Source organism: Archocentrus centrarchus, chromosome 24, assembly GCF_007364275.1.
Source record: "Archocentrus centrarchus isolate MPI-CPG fArcCen1 chromosome 24, fArcCen1, whole genome shotgun sequence".
Taxonomy (NCBI): domain Eukaryota; kingdom Metazoa; phylum Chordata; class Actinopteri; order Cichliformes; family Cichlidae; genus Archocentrus; species Archocentrus centrarchus.
Genome location: NC_044369.1, coordinates 7,815,892 through 7,830,989, shown reverse-complemented (window position 1 = coordinate 7,830,989; position 15,098 = coordinate 7,815,892). Strand labels below are relative to the sequence as shown.

Here is a 15,098-nt window from a genome sequence, read left to right as displayed (position 1 = left end):
TTAATTCAGAAGTGTTTTAATATGGACCTCTAAAAGTTTTTCTTCTTGACTTGAGAATTTTCATCCTCTTCCTGCAACTCAGTTCAAATTCAAAGGTGCCTTGCAGTATTTTTAAGATCCTCACAAGTGTTCCAGCGTGTGCTTCTTGTAGCTTACTGTGGATTTTGGAATCTGCGTCAGATCATTGACTTGTTGTAGAAGCCAGATTTATTTGTGTTTCACTTTGTTAACTGACTGCCAGACATCTGTTTTGAGAATTATTGACACTCAGTGCTACACAATTTCTTCTTTGCCAAACACTTGGGGAAGTGCTCTTTTCATCTTGTGATGCTGCTTTGATGGTTGAAGCCAAATAACTTTGCATTTCCTCCAAATCAGCTCTAGCCTATCCAGACATTGCTCTTCATATGTGATGAGGTCACCTATAGTGTCTTCCAGACGTTGACTTTCAAAGTTCCCTTTAACTGCTGTTTGTTAAAGGGTGGAAACAGCAAGCAGGAAGCACTTTGATGTCTTCTTTTTGTTCTGTTACCATGAAGTCTGAAGGATTGGAGAATTTATCAGCTGTGAAGATTTTAATGAAGATGAACGACCTCCGTTATAACATCTAACAAGTTAATAAAGTCCTGATTGTTTTAAAAGTAGAAGGATTCTCAGACTTTTACACATGCCAGTTTGAGAAATCAAAAGCAGAAGTATTTTCTTACTTTCACTTTAAATCTACAAATTAACCCCAGGCTTTTGAATATAACTGAACATATACTTAATAATGTGCTCCGCATACCTGTTAATAATTACAATTTAATTGCAAGTTCAATAACGAGCCATGTCGCAACCGAGACTCAAAGGGGTAGGACAAAATGTAAAGATCACACATAACTTTAATGAAAATTAATTTATTTAAGAACAAATAATGTTAAAAATGCACTGAGTTCATCAGTACAAACAACCTGCAGACTCGACTGATTCCCAGCAGTTAACAGGTGTTTAAAGTCTGTGAATTTAACATTTACAGGTGTCTCATGTCCTTACTATCCCTCCGTCCGCCTGTCCATCCATCCAGCCGTACATTTTCTGCCACTTATCCAGATCATTACCATTTACACCACATGTCACTGTGTAAGCGGGAACTTTAAAGTCATAATACCATATTATGGTATGAACAGTTCATTAATTGCCCTTATATGGCAATGAATATGTACTGTACTGCTTCTTAACAGCAGCCCGTGAGTATCAGACATTTTAAGCTCAGACTGCACGCTCAGTGAGTCAATGAGTTGTGTTACATCTGATGTATCTGCCACTCTACATCTGAAACATCACAATTAGCTAGAAACATAATTATCTGGAGATCAGTGTGGGTTACACTCCAGGGCTCTTCAGCTCTCAGTTATCCACGAAGATTATTGCAGATCAAAAAAGATCATGTTCATGTTTACCTATTGATGTTTGTCTTCTGCAACACACGTTTTTTCAGTAAAGAGCAGATTGTTATCAGGAATAAACTGATGTGTAACACATTGGTCTGCTCTCTGCTGAATTTGCATACTGTAGAGTTTGGTATGTCATTTTGATCTCCTCTTTCTCTTAACTCTCCATCAGGAGCCGGCCAAGTTGTATCCTCCAGTTGCAGCAGAAAAGAGGCAACCAATCAGAGTCCTCTCCTTATTCGATGGCATTGCCACAGGTGTGTAAGTGCTGAGCTGCAAATAACAATTAATCTCATCATCAATTAACTGTTGATTAATAGGTTAATATGATCCTTTATCCTTTCATCTGGTGCCATCATCTTCGCAGTGTGTAACATTAAATGAGGAATAAATAGTGATACATATAAAAAGTATAAAATATAAAATCGATGTCCCAACCTACTGCACCCAGTTTAAATTGCAGAAAATGACTTTGGTGCTGCTCCATGATGTTCTTATCATACGAAGTTACATGATATAGCATTTCACAGATTATTTTACAGTATTTTACTGTCATTTAATTTTAAATATCTAAGTATGCAGTCTGCTGACATGAATGGCTGAAAGCTATTAAGGTCCTTAAGATTAAAATCTCTTTTTCAATGGAGACCTTGCCATTGAAAATACCATTGAAAATGAATATGATGAAAACACATAAGAAAAGAATACAGCAAGTAAGAGAAGTGATTTATTACAAAATACAAAGTTTGGCTTATGAATGGCAAGTGCACTCTTCAGTTACCAAAGCCTATTCCAGTGACACAAAGGCATTCAGCTCTGAAGGTTGTTCCATGACCAAGAGTACACTGCTCTACGAAGTTCAGAAATCAGGGAACTTAAGGGTAAATGACAAAAGCAGTTGAGTGGAAGTAAAATTAAATACAGAACTGTGAAACTTTTAAGACAAGGTCAGATATACTTCTTCTGTCTCAAAGTTAGGAAACTCCTCTTTTACAGCAGTTAAAAATGAAGGCAAACATCAACAGCTGCTATAGGCTGCAGCCTGGAGTTGTGACCGTGCAGGGTTAAAGTATTTGTTGTAAATGCATATTACTGTAATAAAAAACAAGCCATTACACAATGTTGTCAAAAACGTATTGACATGGACTATGCTTTATTTACAGTGGAAGCACAATTAATTGTGTGCGCGGTGTGTGTGTGTGTGTGTGTGTGTGTGTGGTGTATGGTATGTCAGGTCTTCTGGTGCTGAAAGATTTGGGCATCCAGGTCAACAAGTATGTTGCATCAGAAGTGTGTGAAGACTCCATCACTGTGGGCATGGTTCGACACCAGGGACGCATCATGTACGTGGGAGACGTACGCAACGTAACTCGCAAACATGTAAGAGAAAACTTTATTGTTCCTGAAAATCAAGACAGAATCAGAAAAAATCTGCACATAAATTTAACGTGTTGCGTTTCCACTGTCAGATCGAAGAGTGGGGACCATTTGACCTGGTGATAGGAGGAAGCCCCTGTAACGACCTCTCCATAGTCAACCCAGCAAGGAAAGGTCTTTATGGTAGGAAGCGCTTTTATAATCATTCAGTTATTGCTTGTCATGCTAAATGAAATATGCAGACTGAATTTTGCCCGTCCAACATCAGAGGGGACCGGCCGGTTGTTTTTTGAGTTTTACCGTCTGCTGCACGAGGCGCGACCAAAACCCGGCGACGAGAGGCCGTTCTTCTGGCTGTTTGAGAATGTGGTCGCTATGGGAGTCAGTGACAAACGGGACATCTCCCGCTTTCTAGAGGTACAGCGAACAAACCCACAATAGTTACGCTACATAATTTACAACATGGATTCAACACTGTAAACTGCATTAAAAAATACATAATTTAAGTTAGATTTTTTTAGCGCATGTGTAACATCAACTTGTCCAAGCACAGAACTGAAAGTCCAGCAATAAATTTAGAGGAGTTTAAAAAAAAGGAAAGAGCCATTTTTATCCCTAAATCTGGTTTAGTTCCCATTAATAATTAATTTAAACTGATATTGAACGTCAGTTCATCAAATGTCTCCTGCATAACCATTGTCAAGTGGAAATATGAATATTTCAAAAAAAAATTCACAGTGAGACAATGAGAGAAAATACCATCACAAATTTAGGCTACAATATTAAAAATAACTTTCTTTTCCAGTTAAGTTCATTTGAATTTGGTACATGGTGTCATATCTGAGGGATCATCTTCACACTGAAAATGGATCAAAACTGGTTTCCATAAGCCTCTAAGGTGCCGTTTACACGAGACCGTTTTCATTTTGAAACGGTGTCGTTTTGATGCGTTTCGGCCTTGCGTTTACACGACAACGGTGTCGTTTTGATGCGTTTCGCCCTTCTGTTTACACGACAACAGAGTGAAAACGATGTGTTTCAGAAACGGGGTCCAGAGTGGAGCGTTTCAGAAACGCACCGGCTTGCGTTTTCGTGTAAACACTTGAAACCGGGGTGATTTGAAAACGCTCGACTCGCACATGCGCACTATGGTTGCGACGGCCACAGTTTTTCGCGCACGCGCAAACTGATAAACAGTACTCACGGATTCACGAGTGCTTCTTATGCTTTTCCTGTGTTTTGACCGTTTTGTAATTCAGCGTTGTGTGCAGCAGCGATCCAACCTCATCATCGGTCCACACAAAACCTCTCACATTGGCCGTTTTGTAAGTAATGAACGTTTTGTAAGTAATGAACAATTTGCCGCACTACCTACTGTGTCACTCCACGCATGCGCGTCTTGCATAAACAAACTTTGCAAAGAGAAAACCAACGCCAACTTGTGGCCTGGCATGGGAACTACATCGTTTTCATCGTTTCACATGTCCTCGTGTAAACGCGGATCGTTTCTGAAACGCCATCGTGTAAACGAAAGGCTGAAACGCATCAAAACGACACCGTTTCCAGTGAAAACGGCTTCGTGTAAACGGCACCTAAATCTGCTGTCAGAGATCCAGATACTTTAAGCATCAGTCATTCTTATGTTAACTCGAGCCACACTCCTCAGAGTCCATATTCATGGAGACATAGTACCAGATATGTACTCTAAAAATGAAGGAGCTCAAATCAAGTAAAACTCGTAGCTTTCAAAAAAAACTCTCTACCTTCATCCCTGGAATTGTTGTTTTTTAGAAATCTAAGGACAGCAGGGCCCTGAAAAATTGCATAATTCCTATTAAGAACAGAATCTTCTAAAATAATAATAATAATAATAATATGATTAATTGAGAAGGCACGACCCTAATGTGGATATTGTGACTCATGTATATTGTGCTAGTTTTACCGTCTTTGCATTTACTGTAGAGATTTAAAGAAAAGGTTCGCAAATTTTGACCTTAAGTCACTTTGGATTTGAGTTTGCCTGAAAGAAAACACAGAATGAACACCATCCCCTAATTGAGTGAATTATATTTAAATGCATGGCATTCAGTTAAGATGAGCTGTACTAAGAACCTTCTATAGCAAATTAAGATGAGATAGAATTTATTGATCTCAAAAGCTGTGTCTTTAAGCACAACCTAAAACAGAATAGCTTAAATAAAGTAGAATAGCTCATTAAAATAAATACAATGTGACAAAATATTCAATAAGGTAAGAAATAAGCAAAATGAACACAGTTAAACAGAAGATGCAAATAAGTGAAATGAAACAAATAAAAGGGAAAGATTTCCTGCATCTGTCTCTGTGGCAGCGGAGCTGAAACAGATGATTAGAGGAAGTGCTCCGCTGACAGTAAGTGGTGCAGAGGGTGGTCAGGATCCATTTATCCATCGATCAGTTATGACAAAAATAAGTCTTCAGGGCTGCGGTGCAGTGTGAAGTAACCCTACTCTTCCTCTTCAGTGTAACCCAGTGATGATCGATGCCAAGGAGGTCTCTGCTGCCCACCGCGCTCGCTATTTCTGGGGAAACCTGCCCGGCATGTCCAGGTAATACAAACACACACACTGTGGGTTTGTTTTATTCATTTTGCTCTCTGTTTAATTTATTTAAAAATACAACTCTAATTCTGTTATGTTTTTTCTGTTAACTGGAGGCCTCTGACGCCGATGGCAAACGACAGGCTGGATCTTCAAGAGTGCCTAGAGCACGGCCGCACAGCCAAGGTATCCAGCGGTGTGTTTCTGTGTGTGTGTGTGTGTGTGTGTGTGTGTGTGTGTGTGTGTGTGTGTGTGTGTGTGTGTGTGTGAGGCTCTGTGTCTGTGGTAGAAAGTGTGTATTTGTGTGTTAACATGGTGTCTGATTTGTGTATCACAGAAAGCTGCTGTCAAAAAGGAGAATAGGCTGTAGGATTAAAAAGGGATGTGTGTGTTTGTTTGTTTGTATCTGTCTGTGTGTGTTTGGTTCTGGATGCTAATTCCAGTTTGAGAAGTTGCGTACGATAACGACACGCTCCAACTCTGTGAAGCAGGGGAAAGACGAGCACTTCCCCGTCTACATGGACAACAAGGAGGACATACTGTGGTGCACCGAGATGGAAAGGTACAGGAGTTTGCTTGTGTGTTCTGTTTTGACCTCTTAACATCCAACAGGTCACCGCAAATCTCATCGGGTGAACATAAGGTTTCATTTTTGACCTTATAGGTCCTCTTTATTTCCATTTGGGCATGCCTTAAAAAGTAAAAATACATATATAAGGGGAGATATGTACTGTACCTATGCAGGTGGATTTTAAGAGGTTAATTATTGCTGCATGTTCTTGCATGAAAGTGATGAATAAAGTGTTGTGGTTGGGGTTGTGATTTTAATTAAAAGTAATCTTACATATAAAAAGGTTCCTGAGATCCTATATGAGATCAGTTGGACAAAAACTAAACTATTTACAATGCAGCTGTGCCACTTGTCATATTTAACTAACAGGATGTCCCATTTCATTAAATGCCTGTTGACTTGACTCCTCTCTTCCTGTCACTTCCTTGGTTTGGTTACAAGGAACTGAGATGCAAGGATTTGAGGATGTTAAAAACTGGAAAATGAGAAATGGGATTTGTATAAACAGGGGGGACACAGGTGGAAGCAATCAGACTCAGACAAAACTAATCATAAAAGATAAAGGAGGGAAATAAACAAAAACAGGAAGTAAAATCTCAGAGGTGGAACAGGAAATAACCAAAAGACAAACAACTAACATGATGACAAAGACAAAAATTATCAAACAGAACAGGGACCAAAACACCACAAATACTTTAAAAAATTCAAATTCACATGAAAAAAAAGTACAGGGGTTCCTGGCTTTGCTTCATAGACCTTTTCTCCTCTTTTTTTAAGTCTGAAATAATGATCCATGATGTTTGTTTCAGGGTGTTTGGTTTCCCCGTCCACTACACCGACGTGTCCAACATGAGTCGTTTGGCCAGGCAAAGGCTTCTGGGACGTTCGTGGAGCGTCCCCGTCATCAGGCACCTCTTTGCCCCGCTCAAGGAGTACTTCGCCTGCAACTAGTCACACACACCAACTCTCTCCCACATACAGACACACACATATAAACAGTAACAGACATACACTGATAACTACACAAAGTGTACAGTCAGTACATGAAGGTTGGCTGACACAAGATGAAACAGATGACCGGACATACACACATAAACACACACAAACACACACACTGTAAAGGACTGCTTCCTGAGATCCCATGTAGACCACTGGCTGACCTTAGTCCCCTGGTGCTACCGTGCTGTTTAACACACAAACACACACACACACAGGTACAGTTTTCTGTTACACACAAACTTCCTGTCCGACCTTGAAACTGATGTCTTCTGGCTTTACTGTGTCGTATCAGCTGGAGTTCAAACCTCTGGGGGGCGCCAAAACTAACAGAGATGCCCTGCCTTTTTTCTGTCTTTAATATCTCTCTGAATACATAAACAGACCAATGAGTCCCATAACACTTTACTGTATTCATGTGTAGTGAAAGCAGAAACATACACACACACACGCACACACACACACACACACACACCAGATAATGCTCGTGGTGCTGGTCAGGCAGTGATAGAATCAAAATGGTGCCACTTTAATACAACACTTTTACAGTTTTTGGTGCTCTTGGAGACTGAATGGTCTCTGCTTGTTTCAGTCGCTGCAGTTTTGAGTTAAAACAGGTGAACAGGTGGAGGCAGCAGCAGGCAAAAGAAGTGGTCATGAGGTTTAAAGATCGATTGAGGATGCAGGGGAGCGTCCAAAAGGAAGATAACCTAGCTCAGATAGATTAATATATGAAGCCTTTTACTTAGTGTGACTACAACTTAATAAGACTGTAACATCTAATGTTTCTTAAAGGAGGAGCTGCTCTTGTGCTACAAATAATCTTAGCAGGTGAATTTAAACCTCAGTGCAAAAAAAAAAAAAGGTCTTCATGTTCACCCGATGAAGACCCACTTTGGCTGAAATGTCACTGATTCAAGCAATATGAAATACTGAAATAAAACAGTGACTTTGGGGGATGCAGCTGTGGTTCGAGAAGTTTCTTTTACTTGTTTATATTTGATTTTTGTATTTTCCAGCAGTTTTTATTTGGTTTTAGTCTCCTGAGTCAGGTTGGATTTACTATTATCACTTTTTTTGTTTTTTTTATTAGTTTTAGTGTTATTTTTGCTTATTCTTTAATATGAAATGCATGGTGGTATTTATCAAGTTTTAATAATACAATACTACAAAACAAACATAGTCATGAAGACATCCTGGTCTCATAAGCAGTAGTGGCTCCTCAGGCTGGTTGACAAATTGACGAAAGCCGAAGACATTTCCTGTATATTTAAATTTTATTTCATATGGTTTTGTAAGTGTTTCAGTTAGTTTTCTTTTATTTCAGTGAGCTAAAATGTCTTTTAATGCTTAGCTGTAGTTTGTAGTTTTGGTTGTAAAAACACACAAATGTACAAGGATCAAAATTTAGACGTAAACAAAAACAAAATAAACTCCAGGAATGTAAAATAAAACAAAAATAATGAAATTTATAATAAAACCAGTACAAAAGAAACATCCACACTGCTGTCTGCATCCTCAGTGTTTACAGTGCCCTCCAGTGGGGGACAATCACCCAGCCATATTGGGGTAAAACACAGTCAGTCAGAGACCAGAAAAAAATGTGAATATAATGAAGACAGTGTGAAGTCAGCTTTTATGCTTGTTTATATTCATATACTTCATACTGTACATACACTCTATACACAGTATATGAAATATAAACTACTGCTGGGGTATCCACACAACAAGCAAAACATCTTTGTACTATTTTGATTACTTCTAGGTGTTTTTTAGACACTAGCTTAGCAAATGCTGTGCATTCAAAAATACTGCAGTATTTTAATAATGGAACTAGTTCCTCGTGTTCGGTTTATGCTGAGGTGACAGGTGTTTAATGACTTTTGGTGCTCATTTTAAATTTGAATAACACTCTGATATCACTCACCTGACAGAGGCTGGAGTCAGATGTTAATTGGTCCTTTGGCTTCACAGCTGAGTTTGGACATTACAGTTAAAATCTGCACAAAAACTGACACTTCTGTGGTTAAACTGGTTCCAATACCACACAAGACCACTTAAAATTGGCTTCAAATCAGTCAATTAGTAATGATTTTTATTGTAGACGGACTTCCATAAACATGCCTTAGGAGACGTAGCTGCCCTGTAAGAATAAGGCAGCCATGTTGACGATTAAACTATGAGGTTACAGCTGACAGATTACAGTCCAGGCCCCTCTTTAGCCACGGCCCTGCAGTAAATGTACCTGCTGAGATAATCAGGAACAAGTAGATGTCATAATACCAAAGTTTGCCTCACTAAGGTTATCAGTGACATAAGATGCTGTTCAGCAGATGTGATGTGATAGGTTGGAGAAAAAGTTAAATTAAAATAATCATGAATTTAGCTTGATTACCTTTGACCTCTCTGTTTCTTCTCAACGTGATGCTTAGGGTTAGTGGGAAATTTTGTGTAAAATGTTACTCTAATAATGCTCCACATCACAAATTCCAGATGTCAAGTATTTCTTAAAATAATTTTTAAGTGTTTGAATGGGTTTGAGATCATAAAATACAAATATATTTATTGTTCAGAACATACATACTCAGCAAAGTATCCTCCAAATGTGTTAACTGCAGTAAAACCGATGCTTTTGCTGTTTTTGAAGAGGCATTTGAATGTGTGATCCAAATACTGCCAAGAGACCAAAGTAGAAACCAGATTTAGCTTTTATTTCATACTATTTATATTTAATTTTTTTATACATACAGTGAATCCAAATGTATACTAACAATATCCTGAATTTGATATGAATATATCACCTTAACAATGAGAAGAAGTTAATTTTTTTAATTTAACGTATTTTTTCTCCTTAAATCTGCATTAAATTAGAAGAAGGAGGTCTACGTCAGCTGAGTTTGGCAGTTCTTTAAAGATAATTACTGTAAATTCCATTCTTAGCTGAAAACCTTCCAAAATGAACAAAAATCATCAAAATAATGTAAAGAAGCTACTGCTGTGATTTTTTGTCCAAAACATCTATGAAATGTTTTGAAGAGATATCAGCTGACGGTGATGGCGTATCAGGTACAAGCCATTCATTTTCTTCCGCTTATCACATCAGGTTCATGTATTCTTTTTTAGGATGGCAGTCTGGCAAACAAAGAAGCTTCTTGAGGACTAAAAACAAATATCAGAACAGCAGCACACAACTGACAACATATCAACACACTCACTGGTATAACTCTGCCCCCTGGTGGTGAGAGATTTAGTTAAAAACTGCAAATAGGAACTACAAAAAGTACCTTTAAAGACAAAGCCCTTCTGGGCATTTATTAGGACAGTTTTTTTGTTTGTTTGTTTGTTTTTTAAATATTATCTAAATTAGCTTTAATTTCCAACTACTGGGACATAAAAACTGCATGTACCAGTCAAATCAGGGAAAAAAATGTAAAAGTTTTGCTAACTTTGCTCCAAAATAAGGTATTTTCCCCTTGGAAGTTGACCTATTACTAACAGTGACATTTTCTCCTAGATTTTAATTCAGAATGTCTCTTTCTTATAATATCTCTGTTTACATGCTTTCAATCCTTGACTCCAACAATAGGCAATATAAAAGATGGATGTAGCCAAATTGATGTCAGTGCCTCGAGGGGAGCATTTTTGCCATATTGGTGTTTGTGACGAATGAGGGGTGAATCAGACTGAAAAACCTGTTGGCTAAAGACTTGTTAGCCATATCCTCATAATCCTCATTTCTGATTTACAAAGTGATCATGTTTTATTAAATAAAACTTAAATGAGCCTCTGAGCCCATAAACTCATCACAAACACACCAAGGGCCATTTTTTTCCATCAACTCCTGAACAACCAGTCTTTTTGCAACCAGAGGGATTGCCCCCTGCTGGTCATTACAAAAAATGCAAGTTTAATGCACGTCCATCTATTACACAGTCTGTGGCTAAAACAAGTGAGGTTAGACTCATCCAGCAGGATTATTTCTGCCTGTAGAGCAGCACTGCCTCTGAGAAACATTGAACTAAAACATCTGTGGACTTTTTAGAAGTGTGAGACATTCAGCAGCTTCCTTTCAGCAGCATTTAATGCTCCCTCCTCTTACAATGCAGCTTCTTTTTGTGCCTCACCTCTGCTGTTAGTTAAGTGACTAGCCTGCCAGCTCTTCAGCACTCGTCCCCCCCACCCTTGCTTCATAGGGATCCAAAACGTCCTGCAGTCGCCGTTCTGCAGCGACACGGGCTGAAAGCAGAGGCTGACTTTACTCTGTGGACACTATGCTGGCTTTCTACTTTCTGTGACTGAAACAGATAGCCCTGTATAAATAAACAGAACCTTATGTAACACAGGTTCTGCTGTATGAGCCGTCTTGGGTGTTTCATCTGCCTTTCGCCCAATGCATGCTCAGTGAAAAGGAAATGTCATCCAGTGTGGTGGCTGTATTTATTACACACACAGGCCACGAGAAACAAGTTCTGATGCATGTTTTATTTAGACAGGGCTGCCTTTAGAGAAAACACTTCAGTCTGGTGCTTTTGGTCCTCAGGCGACCATCTTTTCCAGGAAGCCTTCCGATCCTCAGACCTTCCTCAGATACCAGCTAACAACTGGACACGTGCAGTCTATGCTGACACACATTCACACAAACACCCACACGCACACATGCACAAACTCTCATACCAACAGTAAACCAGCAGGTTCAAAGATTTTTTTCCATCATGTTTACTCTCCATTTCTACAACCAACCTTCAGGTGCTTTTTCAACTCTGCTCTTTTTTACAGCGCTCTTCTTGCAGGTCTCTCACACACGCACTCACACACACACTCGTTTGCTGGAAAGAACCTTCACGCTTCTCCTTTCGCTACAAAACACCCTACACTGCTACACTCACACATGCATACACACTGTGTTCTTGCCGGCCGCCTGTCGCCATCAGGCTTTCCACGGTGCTGCTGGGTGTGACATCATCATGGCCCCGCATCGCTTGGTGCTCCCAAATCCCGCCCACCCCACCTGAATTTCTCCCCCACCCCAACCCCACTCTGCCCCACTCTGCCCCACCTCTCCCCCAGGTGCTGCATGTCAGTCATTCAATGTAATCTCCGATCCATGTTAGATTAGGGAGTAACGATAATAATAATATGGTAATAATAATTACAGTAATAATCTGTTATTGTGTGTGTGTACTGTTCCAGGTTGGTGCTCAGTTCAGTTCAGTCTCAGCCTAGAGTGGAGAGAGAGGCTAGAGAAAGCATATATTACAGTTAGTATAGTGACTTGTTCTATTGTACCCGAGAATGCCAGAAGAAATTGTTGAAGCGATGAGCTGCAAGATGCTCTCAAACAGAGACAGGTTGAATTTAAGCTGGCTGTAAACGCTGAATCCAATATTTCCACTGGAATACAGTGGTTCCCAGTCTAGAGGTCACGATAAATCTGAGGGTTACAAAACTTATTAATAAAATATGAGAAATGTCTGCTACACAGAATTTTATCTTTTCAGATTTTTAGTAGCGGCCATGTGTATATTTGTTTTAATTTAGGGTGTTTTCACACCTACAGTGTTCAGTCTGTTTAAATAATTTGTGCAGATGTGAACACAGTAATCATACTGGGGTGTGGCCTAAAACAACCACACTGAGACCCTTTGGAGAAAGTGGTCTTGTTTATGGTGAGGACATGATTGGACCTCAGTCCAACCCAACTACCAGGTGTACACTGCAGGTTTGAACAAAGCATACCTGCTTCCCATAGCCAGCTATGCTTTGCATTCTGGGATGCAGCAGAGTACCACAGATGTGCAGAGTACACAAGCTGCAGCAACTAGCAGCAAAATGAACTGAGGGCTCAGCTGTTGTCCAATAGTCCAGAGCACAGCACCTTCTTCCTGTGTTCACTTTTGTTGCTCCCGCCTCAGACACATCTGGCCAATTCGGACCGAACATGCTCACGTGGTTTGTAGTGACGCGTTTTGTTTCGCTTGGAGTTTTTTCCTGTGTGAAAAGTAACCCAGCCACATGGAAAAAACTACAAGTGTACAAACTCATCAACTGATCCATAGCAGAGTAAACCAGCTATAGGTGTGAAAACAGCCTAAAACCGAAAGTTAAAGAGGAAGGCCCAAACATAATAACATCAAGGTTAAAACATGCAAGAAAAAACATGCAAAAATGGTAAATATCAATATAAATAAATACATGTATAAAAATAATACATTCAAAGATATATTAACACCTAAAGACGGTGGAAACAAGTCACATTTATGATGAAATTCTCATTGGCTTCATATTCAGCTTTACTTTCCATTTAGTGTTCAGCGTAGATCCTTTTAAATTCTCCTTTAATCTTCTCTTACAGTGTTTTTAATAATTTGTATATTTAAAATTTTCTTTGGCCCTGACTCTGTTTGAAGTCAGTATTCTGCTTCAGCTTGTCTGTCCGAGCATGTGATATATAAATTATTTTATTATTATAACGAGAAAAAATTGTAAACAATATACCTGCGAGACATCAGTATGGTGTCGTAGTTAGTATTAACTTGTTAATTCAAAACATTTACACGTAATAAAAAGTAAAAACGAAAACACACCAAAGTAGCCATAACATTAAAACTACCTTCCTAATATTGTGCAGCCCCCACCTTGTGTCACAGAAACAGTTTTGGCCTTTAAGGTCAGGGGATGGATCAGACTTGCTCTGACTCAGCCACGACACTCGGTCTGGGAAATTTAGAGGCCACGTCCCAACATCGGGCTTGTTGTCATGTTCCTTGAGCCATATTTGTGGTGCACGAAGGGAGACCACTGCCATTGGCGAGTGCCCTTGCCATAAAGTGTGTGAACTTGACCGGCAGCCATCACTGGTTGGACGGTTTCTGTAAAAGTAACACCTACATGAATGGCAGGACCAAAATGTCGCAGCAGAACAAAATATTAAAAAAGTGTGATCTTTCGCTGCAGCTGTCAGTGGATTTTAATGTTGTGGCTCATCGGTGTGTTTGTTACATTTGCTCTGGGGACCACTGATTCAGCACAGGCGGGACAATTTTCAGCTTATTTACATTTTCCAGCTGTTTAATTTAAGCTTTTTCTTTTTCTCCAACACGTCTCTGTGTGAGAGTGCAGTGGGAAAAAAACGTGCGAGGAAAGGGGCTTTTTAAGTGACGGGTGACACGGTGATGATGTTTCTGTTCGCCTATCGACAGCTTTTAGGCTGAGTGATGCGCTGTTTTAAACACTGATACACTTTCAAACACACACACACACACTGTTAAGACACACAGAGCGACCGACGCTCACACGCAGAGATACATGCACAACACCTACAAATACAATGCTGTGGCGCATGCAGACACTCATCTCATGGACTAAATGAAAGATGAGCTTTTAGGAAAAGGAGGACCTGGTGGTGTTTCAAAAGGTGCTAAAATTTTATCTGAAAACAAGAAAAATTTATTGTTAGGAGTATAAATCAAGTTTGTCTTTACAATTACTGTATTTATGTTTGCGGTAGTGATGAAAGGCACTATTATTATTTTACTCTTGTATGAATATGAACTAATTAAAAAGGCATTTTAACTTTGTACTTGAACAATGTAAGAAATGAACCGTGAATAAACAAGAACTGTTTATTGTGATTTCCTGTCAAGGCTTGGTGCTCTCTACCCGTGTGTCGGTCAGGGGCTCAATCTCTAAAAATCAAGTTAAACCAAAACCACAGCACATTTCTCTCATCACTTGTTGGTGATGAGACCCTCAAGACTGAATCTGCAAATCAATCACACTGGTCCACAGACAAAATGCTTGTTAAATAAACTTTTAATTAACTAATTTTGGGTCTCTGAAAGTGAAAATGATGCTTAAAATTATGGGTTGACACTAGTTTTCCTGTTATGCCGTTATATTAAGAACCAAAAGTTCTTAATTGAAGCCAGAAACACAAACATTTCTGCACACCTGAATGAGCAACAGGTGAGGAAAAACTTAAAGAAAACAATGAAATACATCTCCAGCACACTGTCTCGCTTACTGCTGCTAACTCCATTCAACCGTCATCGCGTAAACGGGCAGCATTCAGGTTTTACCATCTGTAAAACCACTAGAAGAATAACCACCTGGGCAGTGTGTCACATACGCAACATCACTGGAAAA

The 15,098-nt window shown here is 39.4% G+C and overlaps 1 protein-coding gene across 10 annotated transcripts in view; it reads left to right on the top strand.

The window, feature by feature from the left end:
- The window catches only part of dnmt3aa (DNA (cytosine-5-)-methyltransferase 3 alpha a), a 96,817-nt gene extending 84,966 nt beyond the window's left edge, over positions 1–11,851 (top strand). For 7 of the 10 annotated variants that reach the window (XM_030720919.1, XM_030720926.1, XM_030720927.1 and 4 more), the window contains 8 exons: positions 1,603–1,687; positions 2,665–2,810; positions 2,900–2,990; positions 3,076–3,224; positions 5,310–5,395; positions 5,500–5,572; positions 5,830–5,948; positions 6,767–11,851. In XM_030720919.1, the coding sequence (XP_030576779.1) occupies positions 1,603–1,687; positions 2,665–2,810; positions 2,900–2,990; positions 3,076–3,224; positions 5,310–5,395; positions 5,500–5,572; positions 5,830–5,948; positions 6,767–6,908 (891 nt within the window). In that variant the 3' untranslated portion in view covers positions 6,909–11,851. The remainder of the gene's footprint in view (positions 1–1,602; positions 1,688–2,664; positions 2,811–2,899; positions 2,991–3,075; positions 3,225–5,309; positions 5,396–5,499; positions 5,573–5,829; positions 5,949–6,766) is intronic. The other 3 variants (XM_030720925.1, XM_030720924.1, XM_030720923.1) reach the window with 3 other exon arrangements.
- The last annotated feature ends 3,247 nt before the right edge of the window (positions 11,852–15,098 follow it).